General features: G+C 39.1%; 1 protein-coding gene across 4 annotated transcripts in view; it reads right to left on the bottom strand.

Annotated features, from left to right (window-relative positions):
• The window catches only part of NTRK2 (neurotrophic receptor tyrosine kinase 2), a 231,456-nt gene that overhangs the window by 176,854 nt on the left and 33,049 nt on the right, over nt 1–21,553 (bottom strand). For all 4 annotated transcript variants that reach the window (XM_089494558.1, XM_089494559.1, XM_089494556.1 and 1 more), the window contains 3 exons: nt 15,702–15,776; nt 14,793–14,864; nt 6,165–6,233 (listed from right to left, as the gene is read on the bottom strand). In XM_089494558.1, the coding sequence (XP_089350684.1) occupies nt 6,165–6,233; nt 14,793–14,864; nt 15,702–15,776 (216 nt within the window). The remainder of the gene's footprint in view (nt 1–6,164; nt 6,234–14,792; nt 14,865–15,701; nt 15,777–21,553) is intronic.

Genomic DNA, 21,553 nt, shown 5'->3' with positions numbered 1-21,553 from the left:
TCACTTCATCAAAATCATTTTAGACTGAGAATGAGAATAGTATCTGATTCACTATGTATTTTTGTCTAGAACAGGTTTTTTTTACATCTTTTCTCTCTTCTGGGATAAAGTGAGCTCCCCCTTATGGTCAAAAATATCTTTGTTAAGAGATGTATATACCTAAACCTCCTGGAACAGATGCTAAGAAGTTTTAACTAGTATTGCCACAGCAACAACAAAAGTGCATAGTGATGGGTGTATAAGCACATCTTCTGTGATGCTATGATTCTTTGATTCTAAGAATTATAATGAAATCTTTGCAAAGACTTCAGTTGAACTGCTCTTGAAAACAGCTCAGTGTAAGTACAGAACACAAGTGAAACACAACATAAATTCCAGATATTCGGCTCAGGGATGAAACTTTCTCTCAGCTTTGCTTACAAAAGCATGCCTATGCTTCATGATGATAATTCTCTGGTGTGCAACTTATAGCCCTAAGACATTTCATTAAAGAGAAGAAACAAACAAGTGTTAATTATAATAAACTGCAGGAGTTATATTTTCTATGACCACAATCTTCACAATCTTTTTGCAGATACAATCTCTGCAGAATATGCATACCAGTTCAGATGCTTTTAAAGCTCTAACTGGACTCAGGCCAAAATAAATATTCAGATCAAACAGAGAGTTCTACAGGTTTTACATACTCTTGCAAACAGACTGACAGTTTTAAGCACCCAGTCCCAAAAAAGTTTTTGTGGTTTGAGACAAGAAAAGGTTATTTCCAGTGAAGCATGGGAGACAGGAAAAAGGCAGAATTCTTGCAATAAAGACATTACTGCAAGAAATTGCCTCCTCTTCCACCTGAGCTGCATTTCCACAAGGCAGGGAAGGTGGAAGGAGTTTGGGTCTTCTCTTACGTTCCTCTCCTCCACATTATGGAAATCCCCCACTTCCCCCCCTTCCTCAGAGGCATTGTTAAATGACAACTGTCAACCTGTTGATAAGCCACTGTTAGAAACTGGGCTTAATAAACATTTTTTTTGTCAAGCACATGTGTCCTCCATACTACGCTCACAAATACAGGGACCTAACTCTAATTATGAGAGCTGGTATGATGGAGTGGTTTGAGTGCTGGACCAGACTCTTGAAACCAGAATTCAAATGCCCACTCAGTCATGGAAACTCACTAGGTGACCATGGGCAAGTTACACTCTCTCAGCCTCAGAGGGAGGCAAAGTCAACCTCCCTTTGAATAAATCTTGCCCAGAAAACCCCATGATAGGTTAGCCTTAGGGTTGCCAGAAATGACTTGAAGGGACACAACAACAAGAACTCTAATTACTAGTCCCAAATCAACCAACCAAACTGCTGAATGGGGAGTAACATAAACAATATAGGTTGGAAGTACTAGGATGTGTACAGGGGGAAGGGGAGGGGAAGGAGGGTAAGGGTAAGAGGGTGGGGGGGTTTAAGGGGGGAAAGGGAGGGAAGGGAATGGGATAAGGGAAGGTATAGACGATATGTATGATCTTTTATTGATGATTACTGAAAATAAGGATGTAAAGAAAAGAAAAACCAAATAAAAATAAAATAATAATAATAATAATAATAATAATAATAATTTCTTGCTTCTCCCTACGAATCAAGGTGGGATTACAGCAGAATAAAATTACAATAAGCAATAAAAATATTATATCAACCCAATCCCTCCCACCTTTAAAACAATAAGATATGCATTAAAATTCCAACAAACACTTTTTAAAAATTCAAATGGAGAGGGCCATTAAAGAGGATGTTGATATCCTTCATAAGGTCAGGTTGGGAAGGCCCTCTGGAAATCCCATTGATTTCATGATCTTACTTTAATAGGAATATAGCAACTGGATTTCAGTTAAACAGTCCTAATACATCCAAGATGTGAATCAATGAACACAGGCAAAGTGAAGAAGAGGATAACAGGACTTACACATCTGTAAGGTTATCTTAAATAATATGTAGCCTAATCCCATGCATTGTTATCTATACAGTCATCCCTCCACATTCACAGGGGTTAGGGGCAAATGACCCCCGCAAATGTGGAAAAATCGTGAATAACTCACCCACCCATCCCCAGTTACAGGGCAGCAGGGAGGGGTTGGAGAGGAGTGTGAGCGCCGGAGGATTCAAGAAAGCTCTCTGAGGCATTGGGGAAGGGGGGAGAGAAGCATGCACGTGAGACCCCTGCCTTTCTTCTGATTCCTCAGAGAGCTTGCCTGAGCATTCTGAGACACTGGAAGAGAGGTGGGGGAATCATGTGCACTTCTCTCCCCCTCCTCTGATGCCTCAGAGAACTTGCCAGAGGTCTCTGAGGCACAGAGGAGGATGAGACCAGCACATACACCCTTCTCAGCTGCTCTCTCCTACCTGGGCTTCTCCTGCCATAAGGGGAAAAGCCCTGGCAGCAGGAGGAGGGGAAGTGCGCATGCACCCAGAGTGACAAATAATCAAATTCATAAATGTCAAAGCCGCAAATGCGGAGGGATGGCTGTTTTTATTTCCTACTGAATTCAGTAAGACTTATTCCCTTATAAATTTAAAAGGGATTGCAAACTTAAATATAAAGAGAATGCTAACTATGAACTAACTTTTTAATAACATATAACAATGATAGATATCTGTAGAAAGAAAATGTCAAGTATCCACCAAACTCCTGCAACCAGCAAGGTAGTTTTCATACTTCCCTACCAAGGCAACGCTATTAGCCAAAACTGAAGTTGCCCTGATCTAAGCAACAAATATGAGAGCAAAGACTGGGGGCGGGGAGGAGTCTTAAAATAATCAGGCTAAAAATAATCAGTGCACTTTTGTAGACTTAAATTATTCCCACTAGGAAATTAGGTGAAGACAGCATTGAAAAGGGAGACAAGAGATCTGTTGCCTCTCCCCATTTCAAGTGAATAAAGGTAAAGGTTTCCCCTTGACATGAATGCCTAGTTGTAACCAACTGCAGAGGAAGGTGCTCATCTGCCTTATCAAGCCAAAGAGCCAGCATTATCCAAAGACAACTCCGGTGGTCATGTGGCCAGCATGACTGCACCAAACACTGTTACCTTCCCACCAAAGTGGTACATATTTATCTAATTGAATTTGCATGCTTTCAATCTGCTAGGTGAGCAGAAGGTGGGACTAGTGACAGGAGCTCACTCTGTTACACAGTGCCTTGGATCTCAAACTGCCAACTTTCCCACCTTGCGATCATCACAACTGGCATCTTAACCACTAAGCCACCATACATCTGTGATATAGCAGTATCTTTAAGACTAACTGGTTTATTATTTTCACATGAGCTTTTGTGGGTATAAAACCACTTCTTTGTATACAGTACAGAGTGATAATAAATGCTCAGATATGAAGCATATTTAGAGTTGTGGGAGTTGGATGGAATTACCTGTATTGCATTACAGAGTCCTTTGAAAATTTAGGACAAGAATAATTATTTGCATCTTTCTGGAAACTACTATATTCCATTTCACTCCCACAATTGTGTAAATATGCTTTATACCTCATCAGTTGTTATCATAGCGTAGAACATAAAAAAGTTGACAAAATCTCATGTGAAAATTGTTAAAAACATATATTTCTTTTTCTTCCCCTCCCAGTCCTTCCTTCCTTCCTTCCTTCCTTCCTTCCTTCCTTCCTTCCTTCCTTCTTATGCTGCAAGAGACTAACACAGCTACTTCTTTGAAAACTACCACATGGCTTTCTGTGTATGCTTGCTAGCATACATTAAGTTGGTAACACTTTTCTCTGATTGCCCTAAAAAGTTACAGCACTTTTATATCTCTAATAATGTGCTTACCACCCCAAGCAGATTTAATGGGCTAGTTGCAAGCAATGTTTCCTCTGCCTTTCATATACCAACACATTATAGCAGTAAATGCAGCATAAACAACAGAAGACACATCGGCCTTGAGTCCAGGTTTTGCGGGGAAATGCAGAATATAAATCACCATCAACAACATCATAATCATTACCAAGCCCTCACTCCACACTCCGTGCACATCAACTGTGGCTTATTGTTACTTCCTCTTTTCTCTTTCCACAGTAATATTTCTTCTTCCTTCTCTTTCAGTCACATTTCCTGCCATTTATTGTTTTGCAATATGTACTTCATTCTTGTTTTTCCAATACTTTCCCATCTCCTCTCTGATTTTGACTTTATTAGAACAGCTTACTATTATAACATCCAAACAGCTCTTTAAAATTATTTAAAGCTATGTTTTTTATAAACTTTCAGTCCATATCTACTGTTATAGAGACGTCAATGCAGCAGACTTCACTGTTTTTGTTAGAATAATTCTACACACAGCCCATATTTATTATACAGAAGAATCAAATCTCCTCGCCCACTCAGATAAGGAAGACAAACAAGTTAATTTATATAATGAGGGTTATAGGCTCAATTTAGCCATAAAAAGAATGGGTGACTCCCACCTGTCCTTTAATCCTAAACTGAAAAGTGGCATTGCGCTTGCATAAGCTTTTTAAATTTTCAAAGTTAATGTGCACCCAAAAGGAAGATCAAAAGGAAAAATGTAAAATGCTATCATTAGGCATTTTATGTCAACAACTGACATTAATATGAACTGACAAAAATTATCACATTCATCTGAACAATATTAACTTTGCTATGGATGTTATATCAGATAAAATACTCGAAGTAGAATAATTATTAAGAAAAATACATTTTTATGCAATGGCGGCTAAGGTTTTTAAAGAGAGACATCTTCAAAATATTAAAATATTACAGAACAATGAAGTAAGTCAGAATATTTTATTAGCTAATGAACTTTGCCATCCAGGTTTTCAGTAACTATCATATTACCAAAAATATTCAAGTGAATGCTGTTTCTTGATAATATTAGAATAAGGTAACATGAATTCAGATAAAATTATATGAGAAATAAAAGGAAACACATTTCAATCATTAAATCATCTTGATATTCAATCAACAATAGATGGCTTACAAAACAAAACCCACCTCTTATTCATTAGTCCTCACTGATATATATTACATATTACACACTACATACTAAATCCTTGCTTCACATGTCAGAAAGTCAAAAAAGGTAAGGCTGTCCCAAAAAAAAAGTCTCAAAATAAAGAGAATAAACAAGCAAAAGGACCAGAGTGGTAGAATTCAAAGATATAGCCATGTTAGTCTGAAAAATCAACATGCAAAGGGATCTTGTAGCACCTTTGAGAGGAAGTAGGCTCAAGTCTATAAAAGCTCATGCTACCAACTTCTTTCTTAGAGAGTCAGGACTTCAAAAGACCGGCATAAAGAGCCGGCCTGGGGGGCAGAATGGGGGTGTGGTGTCCACAGGTTAGCCACCCAGATGCTGCCCCCATGCTGCCTACCTGACCAGATGGCAGACGGTGTCACACCACATATTCAGCGCAGCCCTTACATGCGCTGTGCTGAAGAAGCGGCGAAAAGCCGCCACTGTGGCTAAGGCGCCCTTTCCGCAGTGCAAAAAAGAGCTGCTTTTTTTTCATGCCATGGAAATGCCAGATCAAGGGCATGGTGTGTAGTTGCCATGGCCCTGATCCGGCAACAAAAGAGGCGGCTACAGGCCACCCCTTAGGGGTGGTCTGTCCAGCCCCTCAGTCTCAAAGGTGATACAGCAATGGGTTCCTGAACACTTGATCCTCCAGGTATTTTAGGCTTCAACTCCCAGAAGCTCTAGCCAGTTTGGCCAACAGTCAGAAATTCTGGGACCTGAAGTCCAAAACATCTGGAGGACCAAGTTTTGGGAATCACTGTGCTACAGGATCCCATTGCAAACAAAAGGAACAATTAAACAAAATGGTGAATTCACAATGAAATCTTTGGAGTAACATTATGTGGAATGAGGTGAGCACAGGAAGTTATCCTCTGATATTTCCTCACAAGCAGAACTCAACCCCCTCCCAAAAGCCCCATCTTTATAATACTTCCATATTATAGATGTATGTGATTACCTATTACCCAACAATAAGTAGTCCAAATGAAGCAATTAAGTTAGGTCTACCATGATTTATATTTTTTAAAAACACAGATGATGTTCTCTTTCTGCAGTCATCATCCTGGAATATAGCTGGCAATAATGATAAGAACAATCATAACAATCCTCACCCTTAAAAAGAAATCTGTTACTTACAGATCACTCAAATTCAGATGCCGGAAAGACTTTCGGGACAAACTTGAAAGTTTATTTCTTGACAGGTTACTGTAAAGAAAAATAACAATACTGTGATTAAAAATGATGGTTTGAAACAATAACTAAAACATTACAATCCAGATCCCATTAAACTTTATACTTCTTTTAGATCATAATGTCCAAAAATCATACAGTTTGTATATTCTCTTGACAACTAGTATGAACATAATGGAAATGTATTAATTCCAAATGGTCTTAGAACAGGTCTATTCATGTAAAGAAAAAATGGTGGATAAAATGTTTTCAAAAGAGCTTCTCAGATGTTGACTACATGCTCAATTTATTCATAAACAAAATACACATTTATCATATCTTCTTTGATCCTTCATTGATGCCTGACCATGTGCCAACTATCTTCATCTTAAGCCTTTTCAGATATCCTTTTCAAACTGCATGTACAATGTGTGCCCACATGAAAGATCACAGCAGTCATTAGGCCTTTCACGTCAATTAAGCATTTACTGCTTCATACTGTAAGAACTTTAATACCTTCCACCAGATTGAAGATCAGAGACATTCTTGCTCTAGACTATGTTCACATGGGCACCTACGCTGTGGGAGGCAGATCTTTACTAAAGGAGAAATAAAGTGGCAAGATATCAAGATTTCTGAAGCAGAAACATACTTTGAGTTTTTCTCCTTCAGATTTTGAGTGGTCCCCAGGCTGTTAGGCTCTATGCCTGAACAAAATGGTTTCTCTGTAGTTGCTTCTCTTGTCTCTCCTTTTATTTGGTTCAACCCCCCCCCCCCAAATTTTGGAAAGCCTCCACCCCTTATCTAGGGTTGAGAGCAAGTATATGACCTTTCATGACCTTTCAATGGTGCATCCTCCCCCTTTTGTAGTTCTGGTGGAACCAAGAGAAGTGCTAAATAGCACTTTCAATTATAGCACACCATGAAGAGCAGGGGTGAACATGCATGCTCCAAGAGCTAAAAGACTACTCTGCCAAAATTTGGGTCTTCTATGGCACAAGAGTGTCATGGACATAATCGTGGCCAAATTTTTGAGTGACCAGAAATAGCAACACATTAGTTAGGGTTGCTTCCCAGGCCATGGCTGTCTAGGGTTGGGGCACTTCATTTAAAGACACTTTTCAGAAAATGCCACTTGAGTTTATCAGCTAAAAAAAATCATTGGTGCCAGAGTTTGGGGAACTGGTACAAGTTCAAAGGGCTGAAATGGATCCAGAAATGGACACGTGCTTCCTATAGGTGACATGATTCCTATCCCCACTAAAGAGGAAGAGAAAAAGCTATGGTCATTACAAGTGAAAATGTGAAAGCAGCATCATAGTAAACTCTTGAGCTATTGTTATGCAAATGCTAATATACTGGAGCATAAAAGGAAGAATTTAAATTCACCTAAGAGAGCAAAACATATTGGACTGGTCATAATGGGATACTGGCTTGGTTTGTACATATTATGAATTATAATTTAGCATTATGTGTATGAACCTCAGGATCGTATGGTCCACCACCCATATCCACTGTTATTGCTGTGTAGAGCAGATTGGAAGCCCTTATGTCCATTCCTTTAAAAATTCCCCTGAGTTACAGAAGGGCCCATTTCTGCTTTTAGAATTCTGTTTGGAATTCAAAAATGATTGCTGCAACTTGGGTGACAACAAAACATTCTGTCAAATTTTAAAGCTTCTGTCATAATGTCCCGATGAGTTATGGCAAACAGCCTTTTTAATGCTGACTTGAAATCTGGACACTGCAACTTGAATAGCAACCAAAAATACTCTGTTAAATTTGAAGACACCTAACATAATTTCCTGAAGAGTTATGGGAACCTATTTTGGGGATCGGAAAGTGAGCACTACGGCTCAGGTGAAACCCCAAAATTATCTTAGGGTGTTGCCACACTGCAGAATTAATGCAGTTTGACACCATATTAACTGCCATGGCTCAATGCTATGGAGTTTTGGATGTATAGTTTTGTGAGATATTTAGCCTTCTCTGTCAGAGAGCTCTGGTGCCACAACAAACTACAAATCCCAGGATTCCAAAGGATGGCATTATCAAACTGCATTGATTCTGCAGTGTGGCAGCAGCCTTTGCAATTTTTGATATGCATGGAATGATTTCCTCATGAGTTATGGCTGCCACAGACATTATTCATAGGTAGATATCTGAACAAGAAATCTGTGGTTAACATTATCTGTGTTGAAATGGAATTCTGGGATTTATAGTTTTGTTAGATATTTAGCCTTCTCTGTCAGACAGCTCTGGTGTCACAACAAATCTCATGACTCCATATGCCAGGATCACTAACCACAATCAGGAGTAGGCTTGTGTTAGTAAATCAAGTTAATATTAACCACTATTTTCTAGGTTTGTATATTAATAATCATAGCTAGCTGGAAATAAAAGAAAATCTACTCTTTGTGGATGTGCCAGAGGAAAATATAATAAATGTAACAAATATAATAACAACAGCAGCAGCAGCAGCAGCAGCAGCAGCAGCAGCAGCAGCAGCAGCAGCGGGGGAATACACCAGTTCAACAGTCTTGCATATAACCATTTAATTACAATTATGTGTGAGTTATTTTATTTCAATCCCAATTTGAAGAAACATCCTTCTGATAACTATGAGATGATTTCCCTAAGACACTTGTATCATGGGGATCGATCAACCAAGTTGTGAGTGAAGGAACTTGTATATAAAGTTCCAATGGCTCTTATTCATTTTCATTGGTTGCCTTCTGAGGGATTGCCTTTCTCTTTCATTCATGCAACTGTGCTTTTTCTTCCTCCTTCCTTCACTGCAATCTCCAAAGTCCCTTTAGAATTTATCAGAATCTTGGACTAAATCCAACTGCTAGTCCCAACTAGACTCAGGGGGAACTAGAAGTAGTGTCAAACTATATTAATTCTGTAGTATGACAGCAGCCTTAAAGTAAGAAAACAGTTATGTAAGTTCCATTAAGTCCATACATCTCCTCCAGTTAGAACTAAAAATAGGTTTCAGGCCCAGGTCTACTTTACTATAAGGAAAACATTTAAGAAACTTGTGAGCAAAATTTGGAAAAGTTATCTTTTTGGCCTAGAACATTGAGAAAACGCCAAAGTTAAGGTTACACAGAGAGAGATACACACACACACACACACGACACTCCAATCCTCTTTTCAGAGCAACAGAAAACAAGAAGCTATCATGATATTCCTTCTATTGATTTTGAACTATTGTATTTAAGAAACAAATGGATCAGACTGTAGGACTCCCATTATTACAAAGATACGCTGGGTCCTTGTTATCTATTGGGTTTTGGTTCCAGGAACCACCGTAGATAGCAAAATCTGTGGATGCTCAAATCTCATTAAATACAATGACACAGTAAAATGGTGTCCCTTATATAAAATGGAAAATCAAAGTTTGCTATTTGGAATTTATACTTTTAAAAAATATTTTCAAGCTGTGGATGATTGAATCCATGAATAAAAAATCCGTGGATAAGGAGTGCCAATTCTATTTGGTTTTTTGGTGATACAAAGTCATGATGTATGTGGATACTGAAGTTTTGTGTGATATATATGCGAGATGACGGAGCCAGCTTTTCCACAACTAGCAGGAGCAGTCTCTGATGTTATTGGTTACATTTAAGCAATATCTACAGGAATGTTTAATTTCCTTTGTTTACATTACAGCTGATTTCTGATAATCATGCATCAGCTATGAAAAGACATTTTGGCTACTTAAATTTCATTCACATGACAGAATAAGAAGTAATAGTAAGTATATTTTAGATAAATGTGTACCTAAAAGGTCTTTACCATGTAACTTCACTGCAACTGTTAAAAGTGCTCATTGCTATTGTTAGCAATCTTACATGATTTACACCGTGGGAGATCAGTTTATTTTTTAAAGGGGTTTTAAATGGAGTTAAAAGGCTCCTCCTGTGAGATGTTTAAAGCCAAAATAGTTTTTTTTAGCTAGAAAGTTCATGCAATATTATCAATCTTCATTAAAATGTCTGCAAAACAAAACAAGTTTCCAAACCCAAAATGTGCACAAATTGTTGTAAGGGAAGAAACAAAGAAATGCATAAATGCAAGCTCTCACTATGGTGATGTAAATTGTTCCCAACTAAGGTAGAATTTTTGCCAATAGTGTTAATCAGGCTTGGCATATACTTTGTTTTCTTTGGATTCAATAAGAATTGAGAATACCAATCAACTTGCCACAACTTTCCCTGCTAATTGCCCTAGCACTTTCTATGGAAACTTGGGATCTCTCTACACATTTATACAGTGACAAACAAGGATGCCAGGGAAGATGCATTTACATAAGATTTGACCTTAGCTCCCTGAGCAGCCATGACCACATCATCTGCTGAATCAGAAACCATGCATATACATGAGATATGTGTCCACATCTATATAGAATCATAGAACCATAGAGCTGGAAGAGACTACAAGGTCATCCAGTCCAACCCCCTGCCATGCAGGAAATCACAATCAAAGCAAACCTGACAGATGGCCATCCAGCCTCTGTTTAAAGACCTCCAAGGAAGGAGACTCCACTAAACTCTGAGGAAGTGTGTTCCACTGTCGAACAGCCCTTACTGTCAGGAGGTTCCTCCTAATGTTGAGGTGGAATCTCTTTTCCTGGAGCTTGCATCCATTGCTCCAGGTCCTGTTCTCTGGAGCAGCAGAAAACAAGCTTGCTCCTTCCTCAATATGACATCCCTTCAAATGTTTAAACAGGGCTAGCATATCACTTCTTAGCCTTCTCTTCTCCAGGCTAAACATCCCCAGCTCCCTGCGTCTTTCCTCATAGGGCATGGTTTCCAGACCCTTCACCATTTTAGTCGCCCTCCTTTGGAGACGCTCTAGTTTCTCAATGTCCTTTTTGAATTGTGGTGCCCAGAACTGGACACAGTATTCCAGGTGGGGTCTGATCAAAGTAGAATAGAGTGGCACTATTACTTCCCTTGGTCTAGACACTATACTTCTATTGATGCAACTAAAATTGCATTGGCTTTTTTAGCTGTCACATCACACTGTTGACTCATATTCAACTTGTGGTCTACTTGGACTCCTAGATCCCTTTCACACATAGTCTCATTCAGCCAGGTGTCCCCCATCCTATATCTGTCCATTTCCGCCCTCAGTGCAGTACCTTACATTTCTCCCTGTTGAAGTTCATTTTGTTAGCTTTGGCCCAACTTTCTAGTCTATTCAAGTCATTTTGAATTTTGATCCTGTCCTCTGGGGTGTTAGTTATTCCTCCTAATTTGGTGTCATCTGTAAATTTGATATGTATGCGTGCAACTGACTGTGAGTGCTTTTCATCTATAGGATATTTGCTTTATACTGCAGTACCTATTTGAATGTACTCAAAGACACAACTGTGTTAGTCTGAAAAATCAAAAGGATTTTGTAAATTGTTGGCAAAGGGATTTTGTAGCACTTTTGAGAATATAACTGAAAGAAAGAAGCTGGTAGCTTTTATAGACTTCAGCCTACTTCCTCAAATGTATGTTTGTATGAGGTGCATATCTGAATGTACATTTAAAAGGTTATTCCCACATCAACTTTCTAATGAAATTGGTCACAAAGGCATACATTTTTGTAAAAGCAGGTCCAGAGTTGAATCAGGTATTAACTGTGCATCACACAGGGCTGGCACATTAAGCACAGTCGGCAGCAGATTCTGGGTTTCATTAAAGGGTAGCAAAGGTGCGTTACAGAGCGCCCAAGAAGGGCGCTCTGCTGCCGCCACCAGTTGCTGCGTTCGGAACCGCAATGGCCAAACCGCACGGTTCCCGGGCACAGCAAGAAAGAAGCGCCGAAATGGGGCTTCTTTCTGTGTCCTGGAAGTGGCGCCGCAAGGCGCTAGTCGCACACTCGCGGCGTCACTTCCGCCACGCGACGTCCGGAAGCTACGCATCCACGACGTCAAAATGGTGCCCCCGTGTGGACAGGTGCCACCATTTTGTACGGACTCGGTCTGTACTAGGGTTGAGGGGCGTCCGGAAGGGACGCCCCTTCTCAACCCTAATACGCCCCTTTCTAACCCTAATACGCCCCTTCGGCACGTGTGTAACACGCCAAGGACTATCTATCCCAATACCCTGTCATATTGGAATATAAACTAAAGCATTTCCAAAAGATGACTATCCAACCTCTGTTTAAGCACCTCCAAAAAAGAACAGGCCATTGTACTCTGAAATAATCTGTTCCACTGTTAAACAGTTATTACAGTGAATAAATTCTTAATGTCTCTTTTCTTGTAATTTGAATCCACTGCTTCATGTTCTTTGAATCCACTGCTTCTCTGGAGCAAAAAAAAACAACCTTTTTGTTCCATTTTCTACATGATGTATCTTCAGCTATTTAAATATGACTATCATATCATCTATCAATAATCTCCTCTCAAGATAAACCAGCTCTTTAAGCCATTCCTCATGGGGCTTGGTTTCTAGACCTTTTACTGTCTTGGTTTCCCTTCTCTAAACACATTGTAATTTGTCAATGTTCTTCTTGAACTGTGATGACCAGAGCTGAACACAAAATTCCAAACGAGGGCTGAACAAAGTAGAATTGAGTGGAACTATTACTTTGGTCAATCTGGACACTTTATGTTGATGCAGCCCAGTAACATACTGTTGACTCATGTTTAACTTGTGGTTGTTAAGACCCCATTAGTCACTTATCTTGAGGATGAAGCAAAATGACTGCTGACCACTTTTCTGTTTGATCTACCAACCAGCTACAAATCCACTTAACAATAGTACTGTCTAGCCCCCATTTTACTAGCTTGTCTTTAAGAATATCATGGACTTCTCAGAAGCGTTACTAAAATCAAGACATACTACATTCATAGCATTCCCCCAATCTACCAAACTGGTAAATCTATTAAGGGAGGAGGTTAGTCTGGAATTACATGTTTTGAAGAAACCCATGCTGGTTCAACAGTAATCACAATCATCCCTTTCTAAGCACTCGCAGGCTGTTTAATGACATCTTCTACAACTTTCCCTGGTAGTTGACATCAAGCTGTCAAAAAAGCCTTCTTTTTTTTCCTTTCTGAAGATGCGGAAACAACTCCAAGTTTGCTAGGATCTCTCCTGTTCTCCAAAAATTTTCAATCATTATTGACAGTGACTCTGAGAATACATCTGCAAGTATCCTTGTATGCAGTTTTTCTGTCCCTGGAGACTTGAATTCATTCAGAGAAGTTCTTTATATATTCTACGCTGAATTCCCCTTACTATATAATTTGTTCTATTTTCATTACGTAGACAACATTTCAGGAGAAAACTGAGGTAAAGATGGTGGTGAATAGTTCAATCTTCTTTTTGTTTCCTGTTAGTATTTCCCCATTATCTCCATGCAGTGCCCTTAGTGTAATTTAATCAATTGTTTTACTGCCAGAGGTTAAAAAGGGGGGGGGGGGCGCTTTTGGGACTTTCAGCCTCGTGAAACAAAATCGCATGGCTGGCATTGTATGATGCACCTTGATTTAGGTAAATGAGAAACCATTTCTTTGAAACAGGCATTCATTAGATATATTTCTGAAATTGTTAATCCAAAACCAAAAGCAAATCAGCAAGCCACTTCTTTAGTTAAAATACACCTTCATTGTATAACTAGAGTATAACTAACTTCCCATCAGTACCAGTCATATTTACGTCTCTTACTGACTTCCTTGTAAAGTACAGTGGGCCCTTGTTATCCATTCAGGTTTGGTGCCAAGATCATCCCGTTGATAACAAAATCCCAGGATGCTCAAGTCCCATTAAATACAATGGCATAGCAAAATGGTGTCCCTTATATAAAATGGTGGGATGTAGTAGCTCAGAGATTAAGACACTGACTCTGTTGATTGCAAGATCAGCAGATAAGCATGCAAATGCAAGCAGATAAATAGGTACCATTCTGGTGGGAAGGTAAACAGCGTTCTGTGCAATCATGTTGGCCACATTATCAGAGTAGTCTTGGACAACGCTGGCTCTTTGGCTTAGTAATGGAAATGAGCATCGCTCCCTATGATCAGACATGACTTGACAACCTTGTCAACAGGAATCCCTTTACTTTTTACCTTATATAAAATGTCAAAATCAAAGTTTGCTATTTGGAATTTATACTTTTTTGAATATTTTCAAGCCATGGATGCTTGAATCTGTGAATTAAAAAATCTGTGGATAAGGAGGGCCAACTGTACTATCCTATATCTCTCCTTAAATTTGTCTCTTTCTTTCCCTCTTATAATTCATACAAATATATTATCACTGTTTGTTCTACATCTTATATTTGATCAGAGAAAGGTTTTAAGAGGACAGGTAATGTGCCTTTCCCTTTTCCCTCTCCTGAAATTATATCCTCACACACCTTTCAGTTAGCCCCTAAATAGTAGTGCAAGGTTCCTATTTCAAGACATTTGGAGCCCTGATCTGGAGGCCTACAAAGCTAAGGATGCATTTCAAAATTTTGTTTCAGGGTCCCACTTGCAATTTTTAAGTAAACTCTTTTTACATCTCCCCACATGGTCAGAAAAAATGTGTTGATGTCTGATAAAACTTTGTCTGTTTTGAAGCCATAAAGTGGGTTTTTACTTACATGTACTGCAGGTTGGTATTCTTTAGAAAAGCTTGGCGTGAAACAAATTTCAAGCCTGAATCCACAACAGTTCTGAAAAAATACACAAGCATGTGTGAGAATTGTCAGACTTTCTTCATTTATATGCATGTACATACGTATAGTATTAGTTACATTTATATGCCACCTGAACTCAGGGCAGCAAAAACTCTCCTCATCCATCCCAAATTAATCCTCATGACAACCCTGCCAGGATGGCCAGGCTGAGAAGGACTGGCCCAAAGTCCCCAGTCAGTTTTTTGTTTTGTTTTGCTCAGTGGGGACTTAAACCTAGATCCCCTGAGTCCCAGCCAAGCACACTAACTGCTACTCCACACCACCCCCATGCAGCTCAAAGGTTTTCAAAGGCCTGATCAAGAAATCGTGAAGAATCCTATAGTAGTCTGACTTTTAAGCACTATCAACCAAATTCAGACATCTAAATGAATATCTGAAAGCTTTAGCATAAAGCTGGCACTCATCCTGTGCATGGAAAGATTTCTCCCTTCCTTGCAATGAGGAGAGGACAGCTCCATCCAAGCAATCTTTTGGATGTACAGTGCTCCCGCATCATATGCAGGCATGCCATATGCAGCTTTCAGCTTATGTTGAAAGCCATGTGCCCATGGTGCATGCGCCATACCGCACTGTATGCATGAGACCCATTGTTTTCAATGGGGCTCAAGCATTTGTGGTATTTCCCTTATGTGAGGGGCTCCAAAACGGATCCCCCGCATAAATGAAGGGCCCACTGTATACAGATTTTTTCTTTCACTGAAATAAATGAGGGTCAACATATGTAGAAACTCAGTGGATGCCATTCTAGAGCAATACTGAACCAAAGTACAAACTTTACAATAACAAATGTAAACGATTAAACAATATACTCACAAATTTCTTAATCCAATGTACAGTCCCACATCTATTTCATTTATGCTTTCTAACTGCCGCTGGTTCGCAATATAACTATTTAAAAGAAAGAAGAGGGAGGGAGGGAAATAAACATCAGTTAAGAAGGCTGTGTTACTCTATCCTTTTCTTTTTCAAATGTGTGTATGTGTATGCCATTCACAGACACACAGAGAGTTCCCATATTTGACTTTGAAGAAGGAAGGTAAGGAATAAATACTTTCTCCATTATTAGTCTGGTCACAAGACAGACTTGCAAAAACATGTCTATAAACAATCACCGTAACTTGGGAGAAAGTCTTTCGCAAGATATCAGCACAGTAGAATGTCAGATGTCCAAATCTAATTCACCATCCATTATAGGTTTCACATAGTACTCCCCAAGTTCACTATTTTCCTGATAAGCAGAACAGGGTAACTAGCAAATACTATGTATGCACTTCTGAACTAAGAACAGAAATAAATTTGAAATTTTAATGTGAGCCTACCTAATTCACACTTCCTGAATCAAAACACAGTTATCCTTAATATCTGAAATTCTCTGAATTCTGCAGTGTTACACACAAATATACCCCTCGAAAATGCATTGTTCTTGTTTGCCTTCAACACATTTCCAACTAATAGTGGCCCAAAGGTGAATCTGCCATGGGGTTTTCTCAGCATGATTTCTTCAGAGATGGTTTGCCACTGCCTTCCTCTTAGACTGAGAGAGTGTGACTTGGCAAAGGTCACTCAGGGGCTTTCCACAGCTGAGCAGAGATTGTCCTGGACTCCTTGTTTAACACTCAAATCACTATGCCACCCTGGCTCTCTTAGAAAAAAAAAAACATAAAAGTAATAAAATGTATGTATTTTTTTAAATATCTATATAGAAAAATGCTATGCCCTGGAGCCATCCGTGTCACCTGGAAACCAATTCCAGAAGGTTCACCCTCCACAACAGTTTTTTTTAAAAGGGGGGGGCATAGTGGGGAAGGGAAACTGGGCCTTTCATGATTTTGTTTGTGAAAGCTGCTGCATCACAGTCTGTATCCCCACTGGGTCCTGGTCATTATAATGCTGTTTATAAAAAATACACTGGGTAAAAATGTTGTATAATAAGCAAAATTATACAAAAAATCTGTAAAAAAATAGTATTGTATCAGGAGAGATGCACACAATAAAGCATGTGGATTTTCATGCACATTTCTTTTAAAAACACTGGAGAATTGATACAGAATTGAATAAAGCCAACTTAAAATAGAAACAATTAGAGAAATTGGGAGATTTGTTCACTCACATATAAGAGTACCCCAAACACAGAATGCTTTTGATTGGCAAAAGTAAAGAATCACTTGATGTAATGAACTAGAGAGAAAATATACCCAGCAGAAATCTGGAGAAAATTAGCTGAATTTAACTTTAAAGTTTCAAAAGAAAGAAACATTGAAAGAAACCAAGAAAACCAAAGAAGTAGAAGAAGATATTGCTTGGCTTCAATTCAGTTTAAAATGGTCAGGCATTGCACCTTTTTCCTAACATTTCTGATTCTCAAGCTTCTATTTTAAACGTATCTGTTATGCTTTACTGGCTTCAGATGGTCTCAAATCCATCTGTCATATATACAGTATCTCTAATCCTGTTTAAATAGAAACTCCGTGATCACTGTAAAACTAAGCCAAAATTGGTGTATATAAGGAGACCTGTCACATGCTACATAAGTATCCTGTGCCTCATATAAACAGTGACAGAATAGCAGAACATGAATACGAAAGAGACAGAAAAATAAATGTAAAATAAAATAGAAATTACAAGAGAGGTTTGTTCACAATCTCCTCCCTGCAGCCATCAGCAGCAAACTCAAGTATATCTTTAGTGCTCATGATGAAGGATCAGTGCAAAACTAATAAAAGAATGCTACACCCATCTTGAATCCCATTGCAGGAGAAAGGTGGGATATAAATACATTAAATAAATAAATAATTTACCCCCAAAATGGGGGGCAGACCTGAAAAGCCCCCCTCCCAGCAATGCCACTGTCTTTTTAAAATGTTTGGGGATTAATTCGCTGAAAGGCCCAAGAGAGACTGGGTAACATTTGTTAACATCTTCACACTATTTATACCAAGATCAACCACAATGATACTCCAATTTCCAGTAACTAAGAGGTTTTTCTTTAGGAAATGGAGCATGCACATATTGTAACTCCCAGACACTAGAGCAGAGCAAAACAACCAAGATTCACACAAGACTATGGGAAAAGAGGTTTGGAAAATTGGATAGAAGGCAATTAAGGGGTTAAATGGGTAATAATTACCAGTTCAGCAGAGAAGTCTGTAGAAAAGACACCACTCATTCAAGCAAAGGAGTATGACTAAAGAGCAAACATGGGGGGAAATGTGGAACACTTGGAAAACTCCCAAGGGAACACTAAAAGGAGATTATCGCACATCATTTTTCACCTGAACCAGGCACAGACTGGGAACAGGCTTGAACGGGTGAAAACGGATGTTATTGCACACAAAAACACCGCTGAGTGACTACCATCCGTCCCCCAACCGTACTTAGCTATCCAATTTTGAAAGACGGAAGCTTTCTTTCCTTCACAACTGGATGGCTAAGCATGGCTGGGGGATGGGTGAAGGTCACCCAGTGGCATTGGCGGCATTTTTGTGTGCAATAATACCTGTTTTCACCTGTTCAAGCCCATTCCCAGCTCGTACGCAGATCAGGCAAAAAATGATGTGCGATAATCTCCTAAGAAAGAGTGGACCCTGAACATTAAAGCAGCATCTGAAGATGCATGTGTGTGGTGGGGGGGACAGAGTGTTGGACAGCAATCTGAGGGTAACCCAAAAAGAAGTGAAATTAGGAAAAATAAAACTAAAGGTTTGACAGCAGCCAAGAAAGCACCCATAAATTGAACCAAGACAGCTCAGATTTTGGAGGTTATTATACCCAAAAATCTTCTATCAGGACATGTGTTTGAATATGCATAATGGATATGGAAAAGCTTTCATTTTTTTCCTGAGAATGGACAAACTTTTCAGAAAGCTTAGTGAATTTTAGCCCCAAGATGTCAATGCATTGATAAGATCAGACACAAACCTTTGATGATCAGACAGGAAAGGGATCTCAGTTTTATTTGGACAAATGCTTTCCTTTGTTGTTTTCATTTCCCCTTCCTTAGGAAATGCAAAATAAGCAGGTAAGGGAATGTGTCACATTAGCATAACCCATGATGCTTGTCCTTTTGTTCTATCCAGGCTGGGCATGCCCTAGGTGAAGTGACCCCAAACATGGATGCATTTTTATTTCCTTGGGTCATTATGATCCCCTAAAACATGTATCAGGTCACCGTGACTTCAAGTCATTTTCCCCACTAGATATTAATTATGATTTTACATATATCCAGCAGAAGGGAATGCAAGGCCAGGTAATAAACTGTAATCGCTCATCAGTTCATGCAACAGTAATTCTTCCCTTAAAATATTTTAGAGGGCAAGCATCAGCAGAGCTGCCAGAGCTCATGTGTGGAGAGGGAGGATATAATCATTGTGGGGCAGGTTTTTCCACCTTTTATTTTATCTAGGATAAAATTTCAATTTTTCCAATGGAAAAAAAACCCTAAAAATTTCAGGAACATTAGAAACATTCCAGTTTTGGAAGCTTTCCCATTCTACCAGAAAAGAATGCTGCTGAGATGTTTTCTTTTGGGGGCTGAGAGAACTGTTTACAAGAAGAAGGTTTGACTGACTCAAAATGGAATAAATGACATATGATGAACACTTGGATGTAAAATTCTACAGAAATAGAATTTTATAGTATAGTATATATACAGAAATAGAATACTGTAGATACTGATATCCAAATAGGGATGGAAAAAAATATATGAAATATTCAAAAATGAAACTGTGAAGAAAAGGATCCTGGATTGATGAGAATCTTCACAATTTGGGACTTATTATGCGTAACATTCACATGTGGTTGTTTTGCACATAAATCAGCATTTTCTGTGCAGGAGGCAGCCTTTTCTGGGTGGAAAATAATATTTCAGTGCACAAATGTTAGTTCCTGACCACAAAAATGCTGTTTTCTATGGAAATCAACAATACAGTATATATATTTTATACATATTAAATTATATTATATATTATATATTAAATCATAATTACAGTTTAGCATTTTCTGTGTAGGAATCTTTTCTGTGTGGAATATAATTTGAATGCAGAAATTCTGTTTCTTGTGCAGGAAATGCTGTTTTCTGACCAGAAAAAAAATATGTTTTCTATGCAAATTAACACTCTGCAAATTTTATGCACAATAAAATCTTCAATTACAGCATTTTTGTGTACAAAACAGCCTTTTCTGTATAGAAAATAATATTTCAACACAGAAATATTAACTCCTATACAGAAAATAATGGTTTCTATGCAAAGCAACCATGTGCAAATTCTATGCAAAATAAATCCCAAATTATAGCATTTTCTGCACAGAAAGTAGTCTTTTCTGTGCAGAAATTAATATTTCTGCACTGAATATTATATTCCATACAGAAAATACTTATTTCTACCCCCCCAAAAAAAACCCTACAGTCAGCTCTCCATATTCATTGGGCTTAGGGGAAAAGGACCCTCATGAATTCGAACATTTCGCGAATAATAGGTCTGGACAGGGAAATTTGTCAACCAGTCCTGGACGGGACCACACTTCCCCTAAAAGACAATCTGCAGTTTGGGAGTACTCCTGGATCCGTCCCTACAGTTGTCATCTCAAATAGATGATACACCAACTGTGCCCCTACCTGGCCCGAAAGGACCTTGAAGCAGTAGTGCATGCTCTGGTAATTTCTCATCTTGATTTCTGTAATGCGTTCTACATGGGGCTACCCTTGTACCAAGTTTGGAAGCTTCAAATGGTGCAAATTGCGGCAGCCAGATTGGTCACTGGTTCTTCAAGGTTTGACCATGTAACACCAATTTTAAAAGATCTTCACTGGCTGCCGATCTGCTTTTGGGCGCAATACAAGGTGTTGGTTATTACCTTTAAAGCCCTACATGGCTTGGGCCCAAGTTACTTACGGGAACGCCTCTCCCTACATAATTGGCCCCGCATTCTAAGAATATCAGGAAAGAACTTGCTGGAATCAAAAACGACCAGACTAGCTTCAACTTCCCTAAGAACCTTCACTGTAGCCGCTCCTAGATTATGGAACAGTCTCCTGGAAGAGATCCGTCTTACTATCTCTTTGGTTACTTTCAAAAGGGCAGTTAAAATGGATCTCTTCCACATGGCTCTGTATGAAATACATGGATCCTCTTTCTGATTAGGATCAGAATACCTTACTCCCACTGTCGCTTTCGATAATGTGTTTTTTAATTGTTAAACTGTTTAACTGTTATATGTTTTTATATTTCATTGACCAGATTTGTAATCGTATACTTATACTAGGTTGTAATCCCGCCTAGGCAGGAAAATATAAATAAAATTTCTATTATTTTTAACCCCTCCCCCCAGCTTCAGAGGACAGGGAGGGGGTTATAGAAGAGTGCATGAGTGCTTGCCAATCTTCCCTCTTCTAATGCCTCAGAGAGCTTGCCTGAGCTTTCCCAGGCATCATAAGGAAGCCTGGGGGACTTGTGCACGCTGTTCTCACCCTTCTCCTCACCCCAGGCAAGCTCTCTGAGGCATCGAGGAAGTGAGAGAGAAGCACGCATGCGATTCCCCCACTTCCCTTCCAGTGCTTCAGAGAGCTTGCCTCCGCTGTCTGAAACATCAGAAGAAAGGTGGAGAACTCGCTCTCCCTTCCTCTGGCTGCTGCTGCCCTGTAAAGCCTTGGGAGAAGCTTCCCTCAA

This window comes from Sceloporus occidentalis, unplaced genomic scaffold, assembly GCF_023333645.1.
Source record: "Sceloporus occidentalis isolate IW3139 unplaced genomic scaffold, rSceOcc1.0.p SCAF_73, whole genome shotgun sequence".
Taxonomy (NCBI): Eukaryota; Metazoa; Chordata; class Lepidosauria; order Squamata; family Phrynosomatidae; genus Sceloporus; species Sceloporus occidentalis.
Note: the sequence above shows the minus strand (reverse complement) of the source record. Positions and strands in the feature narration are given on the sequence as shown.